Consider the following 13,436-nt stretch of genomic DNA (forward strand, 5'->3'; position numbering starts at 1 on the left):
CTCAATTATTATGATTTTGCATTGACTATGTGTATTAATTTTATAATTAAAAAGCTTTAAATGGCTGCTTACCCAATATAAGTGGAAGAGGAAAGAATAATATTTAAAGTCATATACTCTACCCTTCTGGCATGTTCACTTTTCTTTATGAATATTATACCTAGTGGCCCAGTGCATGAATTCATGCACATTGGAAGGAAATTAATTAGAAGAAATACTTTAATATTGCTATTCATCCTTTCTTTATAATAGAAGTGTCAACCAAATTCATGATTGACAATGACAAATCAAAACATATGCATGCGATTGGTGCCAGCGAGAGCTTTATAGGTATTGCACATGCACAAGTCAACTTCGCCTTTTACACACACACACACACACATGTATACACACACATATAATAAATTTGCTTAATTAGTCCTGCTTTCTGATGTAGCTAAACTTTTTCCAGCCCAACTTCATCAACTCCATTTTCAGGTAATTATCAGCAACACAGCAGTAAATATCAACACAAAGCAGATTATTATTGTAGATCATGCAGGGAGAGCAAAAGGTACAATATTTAACTGCAGTATGGTTTGACTATTTGTGCACAGTGAGAAAGCCTGAAATCATTTTCAAGGTCCACCAGGTCTGCCTTTTCTTTGTAAATGGCCAGTGCAGGTCACAGCAGCTCCTGTGTTGAGTGCCTGCCCCCTGGTGGTCAGTGAACATCATAGCAACCGGTTGGATGGTTGGACACTTAGTATATTAGCCTTTTATGTATATAGACTAGAGGCCCAGTGCATGAAATTCGTGCATGGGGGGGGGGGATCCCTCAACCTGGCCTGCGCCCTTGGGGGATGTCCAACTGCCGGTGGTCAATGCACGTCATAGCAACTGGTTGTTCCACATATTAGGGTTTTATTGTATACTAGAGGCCTGTTGCACGAAAAGATTCATGCAATAGGCCTTCCCTTCCCCTGGCTGCTGGCACTGGTTTTCCTCCGGCACCCGGGACCCAGGCCTTCACTCCAGCCGGAGCTACCTTCAAGCCTTCGCAGCTCCACCCAGAGTTGCCTTCAAGCCTTCGCTGCTCCGGCCGGAGCCGCCTTCAGTCTTTGCTCTGCTGCCTTGTGCCTACGTATGCAAATTAACCCCCATCTTTGTTGGCGGTTAATTTGCATATCTTGCTGGTTAGCCGATGGGAGGCGTAGTGAAGGTATGGTCAATTACCATGGTTGTCTATTACTAGATAGGATGATAGGACACTTAAGGGACTTTATTATGCTAATATGCAGTGTTAATTTTGAAGAGGAGATAAAAATTTGTAGTGATTTCCTATCACATTTGACCATGGAACAACTGAAAAACACTTTTTAGGAAATGTTTTTTAGGATTTTAGTGAAAATACTATACTGTTATTAGATTATTTAAAAATATTGTGCTATATGTTAAATTGATGCTTGGTGTGCAATTATTAACTAACATTCAAAGTTCATTAAAATTGTTTTGAGCCCTACCTGGTTTGGTTCAGTAGATAGAGGATTGGCCTGCAGACTGAAGGGTCCCAGGTTTGATTTTGGTCAAGGGCAATGCCTGAGTTGCAGCCTCGATCCCCAGTAGGGGGTGTGCAGGAGGCCAGCCGATCAATGATTCCCTCTCATCATTGATGTTTCTCTCTCTCTCCCTCTTCTTTCCTCTCTAAAATCAATAACAATATTTTTAAAAAAATTGTTTTGAGAATTTCATGGTGTTCCAAAAAGTGGGCATCATTTCTCAGGTGCATCCCTGCAGGGAGAAATCTCAGGAACCCCCCTGCAGTGTTTCAGTCCTGGCTGCACTATGGCAGTGCTGTTTTGGCGGTAAATGTGTGTACTTACTATAAAGTGGCCTGGGCTATTTATGGAAGTAGGAAATAAGATGTTAAAATGAAATGTTTTATTAAGGAGGCACTAAACATTTATATTTCTCTCTGAAAACTCAACAGGCTAATTAGACTACGGTGAGTAACTTGTATTCTCAAGGTCGGTTTTGTTTTATAGTGGGGCATATGCTATTTAGAATTGGACTTTAAAAAGAAAAAGGGCTCTTTCTAGAATGCAAATTCTCATTTTATGACCTACCCTCCATGTGTTAGCTGAATTTGCTCAGTAGTCACATCATAAGTAACAGCGTAATCCATAGTCACAATACAGTAAGGGGAAATAGATGCAGTACTGATAACATAAGTAGTATAAATTCAACAAACCTTAATTCAACAAATTTGAAGCAATCAAAAAGGAGAAATACAGAATATTTAAAGAGGTATTTACATACATGGAAGCCTGATTATTGGAGGTTTGTCCAAAATTACTCATATTATTTGTTTTATGTGTGACAAAAAGTGAATGATATTTGAAAAAAATAAAAAGTAAAAAACCCAAGCAACAGATAATCTCAGAAGTTTTCAGATAGGAATATACTTCCCCTCCAAATATTTTCACTTCTCTAATAAAACAAAAATATAAAATTAGTAATTTCTTTTCTTTTTTTTTTTACAGAGAGGAAGGGAGAGAGATAGAGAGTTAGAAACATCGATGAGAGGGAAACATCGATCAGCTGCCTCCTGCACATCTCCTACTGGGGATGTGCCCGCAACCCAGGTACATGCCCTTGACCAGAATCGAACCTGGGACCTTTCAGTCCGCAGGCTGATGCTCTATCCACTGAGCCAAACCGGTTTTGGCAAATTTAGTAATTTCTTTATATAAAAACAGTGAGATTTAATACGAAGAAAATTTCATTAGCATTATGATATCCACCTCAAACACTAGATACCTGCATTGATTGTGAATCCTTTCTGGGTGGATGCTAATATATGGTGAAACTGTTTTATCAACATATGAACCAAATCCAAGACGAAAGTCATGGGAGAAAAATGCCATTTTTCTAGATAAATCATTTCCAATGGAATTTAGTTTTTCAATATTATTGTGCATTGATGCCGAGACATCAACCAGATAATAAAGATCCACAGGATATTTCTTCAGAGGATGAATTTTCAGCATAAAATTAGCTTCAGCTCCTAGTTCAAAGAAAGACAAATATCATGTATTTATTTTAAATATCTCAGGATAAACGGTCAATAAGTCACATTTTAGATATAGAACAATAATAACCGATTTGTGTGTAATTTATGAAATCAGGAATATTCTGGAATAATTTTAAGGCAGTTTGAAAACCACACTAATGTGTGAGTTTCAAACTTTTACAATGCATTTCTCACAATTTTATAGGGCAGATACAGATAATATCATCAAATGGACCAGCTCAATATAAATGCAGTAGGGAACGTATTTATTACCATCTGAACCTATAGTTATAGTATCTAGAAAAGCACAGCACAAGACAACAAGAAGCATTCCATCTCAAGAGAGAGTAGGTGGCTATGGTCATGTAAAGGTTGCTTTCAGATATAAATTCATTCTTTCGGATTAAGGCATACTTATGAGATGTGAAACTCTGTTACTGAGCAGTATGTTAAGCAATTCAAAACAATTAGTACATCATCACAATTACTTGATATGATTCTTCTCAGCAGTTAGTTGTGAGAAGGAATGAGGAAGTGGTCTAAAGAACAGTAGCCAGCAGTGCCACAGTGAGGACCGTGCTGGGTTCTTTCTCAATAAACATGTGCGGAGGGGTCATGGAGGCAAGGGAGCTGGGTGAGAAGAGGGTGACCACAGGAGAGCCGTGCGAGTCTCCTAGGGACAGCCCTGCAGAGTTGGTAGCTCTGTATTCTTTTTTAAGTAGATGGTGAAAACACCAATTTAAATACTTTGTGAATTTTGCTTTTTTAAATAATAAAGCAAATGCTTTGTAAGTCATTATTTGTCCATGGAGAATATTTTGAATGGAAATATTTTTTAAAAACACCAATTTGTATGCATAATTGGTAGTCTGATCTATCCATTAAAGGTATCCCCTAATCTAGCCAGTCATACCGGTATTTGCAGTCTTAATGTGCTTAACAGTAGCAGTATTTTCTCTTAAATTGTTTCACAAATCAGAAGTTTTCCAGCCAGATTAAGGAATGCATTCAAAGTAATGTTTTTTTTTCTGATACCTAATAATTATGGGAGAAAAGGACTATTCCCTTATTCCTAATTTGCCAACATATGGATGAAACCCCTTTACTGTAACACTCCTAATTTTTTGGCCCAAGAGTTTGGGGGAGAAATCTGGCATGTGTCATCCAGCTCAGTCCACTCTCTGTCCTAACATTTAGGAGCTGGGCTGCCTTACATTTAAGAGCTGGGCTCAGCTTTCAGGTACCTGGTGTAAAAGCCTGACCATGTAGAAGTATCTGCAATTTGGGTAGAGCATTTTAATTCGAGAGAATGATAGAATTTGGCAGATAGGGCTGGATCGGTGAAAAACAGAAATGGAGTAGAACTGGGGAGTGTGGTTCATGAGGAGGACTTTGAACTTTAATGTGTGGGTCAGTATTGAAACATTTTCATTTTTATATTTTTACAAATTGCGTAGTTGCTTTTTAATCATTGACTTGGAGATACGGCTGAAGGCCTTAGGCACTGGCCACATGTTATTTTCATCTTGGTGGATCGTTGCAGTTTATGGTGCCTCTGTCTAAAGATGAATGGCTGTCTGTTTTTTATAGTCATTGCAAAATAAACCAGTTAAGTGTATTGTGCAGGTTGTTATATTGCTGGTTATCTCAGCCAACAGGCAGAGCCTGTGAAGCATCAGCAAAACACAGTCCTTGGAGGCCTATTCAGGGAGCTCGAAGCAAATGCTAGTCGCTTAAGGGCCCTCAGCATATGCCAGTTGCTCATAGCCCAGCAAACAAATCATGGTCTCACTAGATGTTAGTAACTATTATCATTACTATTACTAGAGCAGCTTTCGGGTAAGAACTGTCTATCCATCTCTGAAGCCTCTAGGTTTTATACATGCATAGCCACTTATAAATGTTCTTTAACTGGATAATATTTGAAGCACGTTTATATATAGCCTTTTAAAAAGCCCACATATTTATCACAGTAAGAAGCTAATATCTATGACTTCTTTCCCACAGTTTAGGGGTGTCTTCATTTCTCTCTTTAAGAGGAAAAAGGATTCTCTAGCTCCAAAATGTTTATGCTACTACCATGTATATTATTATCTCCAGGAAAGCTTCACTCTCATCTTTTGAGATTCTAAAGGCTCAGATCCTTTAATAGAATGAGAAAGAGGACTTGGAGGAAAGTTGAGACCTACTTAGAGTTACTGCCAGTATTGGTTTGAATAGCCCAAAGAATTAATTAAAAGTTCTTAGCATGATTTTGAATTACTCAAATAATGGAGTGAGCATCTCTGAAGTACTGGCTACAACAAATATGACTGGGCATTAAGAAAAGATAATTTTTAAAAAAATATATTTTATTGACTTTTTACAGAGAGGAAGGGAGAGAGATAGAGAGTTAGAAACATCGATGAGAGAGAAACATCGATCAGCTGCCTCCTGCACATCTCCTACTGGGGATGTGCCTGCAACCCAGGTACATGCCCTTGACCGGAATTGAACCCGGGATCTTTCAGTCCGCAGGCCGACGCTCTATCCACTGATCCAAACCGGTTTCGGCAAGAAAAGATAATTTTAAAATGATCTTCATAAGGTGAAATTGAAAAACCATAACAGAATATACAAAAGTGTAGCAGGAAGAAAGAGCAGCCAATTACTATTAATTATACTTGGGCAGGGGAAGGAGAAGGCCCAAGAATGAGACTGATTTAAAATAGGAAAGCACAGACTCCAGCACACTTCTGAATTTTTGTGGTGGATAAAATGGGGTATATGTGCAGGTGTGGGGGGGAAATGCATAATTTCTGCATTTTTATGTTTTTTTTAAAAAAATTATTGAATTTAGGAAAAATACCTGAGAAATCTTACCTTTTAAATTAAGCTGCACTAATAGAGAACTTTTTTGTTTACAATATTAAAATGAATCAAGTTTGAAATATTTTTTAAATGAGTGAAGTATAGATTATACTAATTCTTATCATATATTCTAGAGACCCGGTGCACGAAATTCATGCACTCAGGGCAGGGGTGGGGTGGCGAGGGTGTCCCTCAGCCCGGCCTGCACCCTCTCGCTGCCTGGGAACCCTTGGGGGATGTCCCCTCAGGGAGCGGGCTAAAGCTGTCAGTCGAACATCCTTAATGCTACCACGGAGGCAAGAGAGGCTCCTGCCACCACCACTGCACTAGCCAGCCATGAGCCTGGCTTCTGGTTGAGCGGCGTTCCCCCTATGGGAGTGCACTGACCACCAGGGAGCAGCTTCTGCATTGAGCGTCTGACCCCTGGTGGTCAGTGCACATCATAGCAACTGGTTGTTCTGCCATTTGGTTGATTTGCATATTAGCCTTTTTTATATAGGATTGTATTACTCTAAACCAAAATTAGAGAATTTTCTTCTCTTTCCTATTTTCCTAAAGATTTCATTTCAGTGTTCTTAGGGAACATCAACTAGGATCAGTGACCTATTTCTGTTATTACTTTTCCATAGGATTGATAGGTAAAAATAAGAAAAAAAAAAGTGTAGTTTAAGAAGTAAAAAATAAAATAAAATTTCATTTTAAAAGCTCATTTTAAATATTTATTATATATTATACATATTTTTATATAGTTCTAACATTCTTTTAAACATTTAGTAAGTATGTGGTGTTATAGAAATATTTATAAATTTATTTTTAAAATTCTTAATAGATGTTATATTGAATGTCATGAATTTTTTATCAGTAAGCAATAAAATGATTATCAATAAAATGATTATCAAACCAAATAAATCACAACAATATTAGGGAATAGATACAGTTTACACTTACGTATGCATTGTATCAAACCCTCAACTCTTTTTTTAAAATTAATTCTCACCCAAGGATATTTTCCATTGATTTTTAGAGAGAGTGGAAGGGAGTGGGAGAGACAGAGAGGGAAGCATTGATGTTGAGAGAGACATATCAATTGGTTGCCTCCCACACGTACCCAAACCAGAGCCGGGGTTTGATCCTGCAACCAAGGTACATGCCCTTGACCAGATTTGAACCTGTGACCCTTCCTGGGCTGATGCTCTATCCACTGAGCCAAACCAGTTAGGGCAAACACTCAACTCTTATATGTATAGTGGTGGAATGGACTTTGACATTATGAAGAGTGATGTTTCCATATATCTGGAGTTGGTACAATATAGCTCTATATATTCTGCCCCAAAGCTGGGATGTCTTTGATGTCACAATGCATTGTTTAGATCAGCAGTTCTCAACCTGTGGGTCACGACCCCTTTGGGGGTCGAACGACCCTTTCACGGGGATTGCCTAAGACCATCGGAAAACACATAATTACATATTGTTTTTGTGATTAATCACTATGCTTTAATTATGTTCAATTTGTAACAATGAAAATACATCCTGCATATCATATATTTACATTACAATTCATAACAGTAGCAAAATTACAGTTATGAAGTAGCAAAAAAAATAATTTTATGGTTGGGGGTCACCACAACATGAGGAACTGTATTAAAGGGTCGCAGTATTAGGAAGGTTGAGAACCACTGGTTTAGATGAACTGAAACCTAATTTAATGACTCTTTGCTATACATGCAGATTATAAAATACTAGAGGCCCAATGCACGAAATTCGTATAAGAGTAGGCCTTCCTTCCCCCTTCCCCCGGCTGCTGGCACCGGCTTCCCTCTGGCACCCGGGACATGGGCTTCCCTCGCAGCCTTGGGTTCATCCAAAAGGTCGTCCAGAAGGACGTCCGGTCTAATTAGCATATTATGCTTTTATTATTTTAGATAGTTATGTCATAGCTATGTTGGAAAGATGACTTACACACATGAGACAGTTTTATTAATTTTCAAACATAAATTCAAATAGTAGAGGGAATGTGAATAAAATCAAGCCCATAATAACTAACATAGACATCAAAACATTTCTCTTTTCACTCTTCTACTACCAATGATCGCATGCATACTGCCTTCACTTATCACCTCATGCTGGCATCTGCCATGTCTCTATCTTCAGTCTGTATCTTTCCCCTGAACTTCAGCCTCATACAGATAAGTCACTACCTCAACCCAAGTAGTCCCAATTTGAACTCATTACCACCCCCTCTACAGAGGGCAACCCTCCCCTTCTCACCTAAACGCTTGAACCTGAGCCCACGTGTGACCACACTCATCATCAATCACAAACCTCTGAGGATGCTACCTCCCCATTATCTCCCAAGTCTGTCAATCTTTCTCCTGCCTCAATACCATTATGCCATTATTATCATTATCATTACTATCACTGTGGAAATAGCAGTGATACTGTTTTTCAACTTTTGAACTGTTAATTAATTTATAGTCTTGGGAGGATTCAATCACCATTATATATAAAAAGGGGACCAAGCTAAAGTCATTGATGTGTATAAATTTAAATGTAATAAACCAGTAGAAAAAATGCACCTTGTAATTTCAAATCTTCAAATATTTTTTAAAAAGACAGTTTTAAAGGACATAGTCATATTAATTAGAGGTAAATTATATATACACTTCATGTGTACTTTTTTATCTTCATTAGGTTTTTTAGGGTTTCCTTGTTTCTTGAGTCAATTTTTAATCACACATTTTCTACAAAATTATATTATCAAGATATATACATTTTACCATGGATTTTTGTGTTTAACATTTTCTTAAAGTCTTTTTTCCCATTATTTGATTCTCTAGTTATAGTCTATATGGTAAGGTTATTTGCTTTTTTGTTCTTTTTCTTAATTAGATTTGCCAACAATTTGTCTATTTGATTAGGTTTTATAAAGAATTTGTTCTTGGATTTATATGTTCATTTCCCTTTTTTATTTCTATTTTAGATTTCATTAATTTTGTTTTATTCTTAAATTATGAATTCCTTCGTCTTGTTTTTCTTATGGTGATTTTGTTTTTGTTGTTCCTATACCTTTACTTGGGTACTTAGTTATTTTTTTCATTCTTCTTTTATAAAAAAAAGCATTTAAAATTTTGAATTTTCCTGAGAACAGTTTCAATCACACACCATATATCTTGATGGTTTTTGCTGTTATTATTATTATTAAATAGTCTATGACTACAGTTGTTATTTATAGTTGGTGATAGAATTTATTTAGAAGTTTTTATGAGTTTCTCTGTTATTTAATATTTGTTCATCCTCTCATAGTGATTTCAAATTTTATTGTACAGTACTCAGAGATATTGGCCTATAAAAAGTTTCACTTTTTGGAAATCAGTTTTCTTGTCTAAAATTTGATTTACTTCTGAAATTATTTCATGACCTTTGAAAATATTATTTTATTTATCAAGTGCTATGGACTAAATTGTGCCCTTTCCCATTTACATGTTGAAGTCCTAACTCACAATGAGATGGTGTTTGGAGATGGGCCCTTTGGGAGATAATTAGGTTTAGATCCGGTCGTGAGGGTGGGGCTCTTATGAGGGGGCTAGTGTTCTTATAAGAAGTGACACAAGGGAGCTCTTTCACACTATCTTTCTCTCTCTGTTACTCTCTCGTCCTCTCCAGGAACTGAACCAGCTAGCACATTAATCTTGGACTTCCTAGCCTTTCAAACTATGAGAAACTAAATTCCTGTTGTCTAAGCCACTTTGTATATGGCAGCAACAGAAGGTGGCAAGCATCACAATCTTACTTTCATTTTTGTGTGTATCCTTTTCCAACTGTTGCTCATACTTTGTGCTGTATAATTGTTTTATATGGTGACAGGCAGTTTTAATTGGAAGCTTGGAATATGCTTATGGCCAAAAAAGAAATGGACTTTGTTTCTCTGGTAATCCAAGAGTGTGGAAGAAATAGTTCAGTTTTGGAATAGGGAGCTTGTGTGTCAATAATGGTTATTTAAAAATTTAATGACAGGACAAGAGCACCCAGAATAAAATAATGAAGGCTTGCATATTAGTTAAAACTAAACATTTAATTGAGTGATGCACACCTGGGTACCTGAATTTATCTCGCCATATGAGGTTGTACACTGGGATTCTCTAGTACTGGCAGAAAAGGAATAATTTCTAGTGGCCTATTACTTATGCCAAACTGTGGAACAATGCAATGGAAGGGCAAGTACAGAGGAAATATAGGAGGTAGAGTATGTACTAGTGTCAGGGGCCATCACAAAGCTGTTCAAGTTAATTATGACAATTATGAATTGTAGTTTTGTGTCTAAAAGTTTATGTCTAAAAGTCACAAAGGCTCTAAGGACAGCTTAATTCACATCTCTTACTAATAAATTATTCAACCAATAAATTCAACAAATATTTATAGAATGCTTACTATATGCCAGCATTGGAGAAACAGAGTGGAATAAAATATGTTCTCTTTCTTCCAGGGCTGGCAGTAGAGCAAGAATACAATTACGCTACAGCATGATCAAGTCTGGAAACACATAATTATAAAATAGTGCCCTCAAGTTTTGCTGGAGTGTCTGAGGCCACACAGCTAGCTAGCTATAGGCATAATAAAGGCTAGAACTCTGATTTCCTGATGCTGAGCCACTGTTATTTTCACTACAACAATACTGCCTGCCACAAATTATTAAATATGAGCAAGTAAAAATTTCAAATTAATAATCATCGATTCATTCGAAAATCACAAACCTGGTCGCAGCTGGACCAATACTTCTCCTGGTGTCACCTGGGTATTAATTTCATTTTCAGTTGGTATTACATTCACAGACGGGTATTCTATTGAATCAATCAAACATCCTTTGCTTATTAAATTGGAAACAGTATCACAACGTTCACTCCTTGATCCACCTGAAATGAAATCCTGTTTAAAAGAAGGAAAATCACTGACATTTTTAGTGCATATCATCTCAATTAAAACCAAAGAAAACCACATAATAAATTTTGCAAAGAAGCCATCTTCTAATATTGCACCACTTATGCAACTATCCCAAAGAGCCGCTTGTTTCCAATAAGAGTACTGGCAGATTTGTTTTAAGTAAGCTTTAATTCCTAAATCTTATTTAAAAAGAAGAAAATGAATATTAAAGAGGAGATTTAAACCAAGTACTTTTGTTAACTGATCACTGTAAAATTATACCAACTTAATATTTTACTTTGGAGAGACTGCTCCGGAAGAAAATTTATCCCAAATAGACCATTCAGCAGTTCCAAATTTAAGCCTTAGTTCTCAAAGAACTCAACTGGTATGTTTATTACGTATTGTTATGTTTGGAATACGAGAGCGAGTCCTCAGAAGTCACATGCTTAATTAAGTACAGAAAATTCATAAGAATGAATTGGAAATCTTCATTTCTTAGCCTGTGAAATCTGCCAACTTCTTATACACACAACAGTAATTCAATAATCAAGTACGATTGATGCTCATAATGAGGCAGGGAGATAAAATGGCAGCTCAAATTTTCCTTATTTTGCAACTGAATCTAAAATGTTCATTATCATTCAGCATTGACTAGTTGATGTTTATCTAAGAGCCATCCAATAAACTTGGAATTAATGGAGCAACCTTGCAATTTAGTTTATCTTAACTGTGAAGAAAATGATATTTTTATTCTTCATGTAATCATTCAGGTTTTTTTTCCTAAGAACAAGATATGTATTGAAAAGTACAGAAATATGTTTTATTATATATAATGTTGGCCTGAATTATATGTGATATTTGCTTACACATTAGCTAGATACTTATTTGCTCAGTGATCTTCCTGGCAAGTTCGTTTCTTTTCTTGAAATATATTTGTATTGATTTTAGAGAGGAAGGGAGAGGGAGAGAGAGAAACATCTATGATGAGAGAGAATCATTGATAGGCTGCCTTCTGCACGTCCCAAACTGGGGTTCAAGGCTCAACCTAGGCATTTGCCCTTGACCATAATTGAATCAGGGACCCTTCAGTCCTCAGGCCAACATGCTATCCAGTGAGCCAAACTGGCTAGGGCCTTCCTGGCTATTTCCATCTGGCATTCAGTTATTCCTCCTTTAGTTCAGCTGATTCAGAGAATTGGATTATTATCAATTAATCATTCAATCAAAGAATACTCAGAGACAGAAGTATTTTAGGTGCTGAGGATACAGAATAGAACAAGGTAGACATAGTTCCTGTCATCAAAGAGTCAATAAACCATCAGTGAATTCAGCCATGAAGCAAGGAAATGTAATAATCATGGCCATTAAACTTAGGGGAAGCACAAATTGTCCTAGGGTTATGGAGATTATTAAGTTTAATATTAGTTGATTATGAGATCACTCACTAATTATGGACAGGGACATCCCTGGCAGTGGAGAGTAATTAGATGGGATGTTGGTAGGCAATATAAAAACATTCATACAAGGATTTTAATTTAATTCCCATCTCAATTTAGAACAAGGGTTGGAAAACTAGTAAGGAACAATGGGACAAATAAAACCCATGGCTTTTTTTCTATGGCTTTAATGCTAAAAAATGTTTTTTATAATGATTTTAAAATGCTATAGTACAATAAAAAGGAGAATATGCAACAGAAAAAGTATGTAGCTCACAAAATGTAAAAAATTTTACTATGTGACCCTTTACATTACTGATCATTAGAGTGTAGAGCACACTCTGTAATATAAATATAATGAAAAGACAATAGAGAATATTTCCTTTCCAATCAATTTTTTCAGATGTCATTTGGTAAATCATTTCATGGAAATAGAAAAAATGTAATTTGCTTTTCTATTGACCATACACCTAGATTTTAGACGGAAATTAAAAATGTTCAAAGCCTTAATTTTGTGTATTCAAATTTACCCTATCTACTGATAAAACTTAGAGGCACTAAGAATGTGAGAATTGGTTTATAAACAATTTGGAGTTCCTCAGAGAAAGTGGCATATACTTCTATTGTATGTGTAACTTTTCGTCAGAAAGCCTCTGGCTAGGTGGGGGTGGGGAATCCCACCTGTGCCAGAGCTTCGGGAATATGTGCTCATTCATGGCTCACATGAAAGGACACAGACCAAGGGCCACATGTGTTTTACAGATGTAAAAATCCCAAGCCTTCAAATCAGGAAAGGGATAAAGTACAAATAACTGATTTTTTTTTCAGCCAGGGGTTTTGCTATTTGTATATACAGAATGGAAAAGAAGTGAGTGTGGTTGATTTACTGCAAGTATAGATCATGCTATGCCATTTGACCTTTAAATGCCAAATAAGTTTGCTGATATAGACCAAATAGTCTCAATTATTCTGCAATGTCTAAATTAGCCTGGTTGTTTTTACTCCAATGTAAAAATAATGTTGTACACTTGAAATGAATATAATATATGCCAACTATCATTTAAATTTTTTTTTAAAGATGTGAAAAGGAGATGGGCTTTTGTTTGCATTTTTAAATAGCAGGGTCAGATGACATTTGAACAAAACTGTGAAGGATTAGAGAGAAAAATACAGTGATT

General features: G+C 36.4%; 1 protein-coding gene across 1 annotated transcript in view; it reads right to left on the reverse strand.

The window, feature by feature from the left end:
• The window catches only part of ITGB8 (integrin subunit beta 8), a 78,816-nt gene that overhangs the window by 30,611 nt on the left and 34,769 nt on the right, over positions 1-13,436 (reverse strand). The window contains 2 exon segments of the mRNA XM_006779035.2: positions 2,800-3,046; positions 10,654-10,825. Of these exon segments, the coding sequence (XP_006779098.1) occupies positions 2,800-3,046; positions 10,654-10,825 (419 nt within the window).

The sequence above is a fragment of the Myotis davidii genome, unplaced genomic scaffold (genome assembly GCF_000327345.1).
Source record: "Myotis davidii unplaced genomic scaffold, ASM32734v1 scaffold168, whole genome shotgun sequence".
Taxonomy (NCBI): Eukaryota; Metazoa; Chordata; class Mammalia; order Chiroptera; family Vespertilionidae; genus Myotis; species Myotis davidii.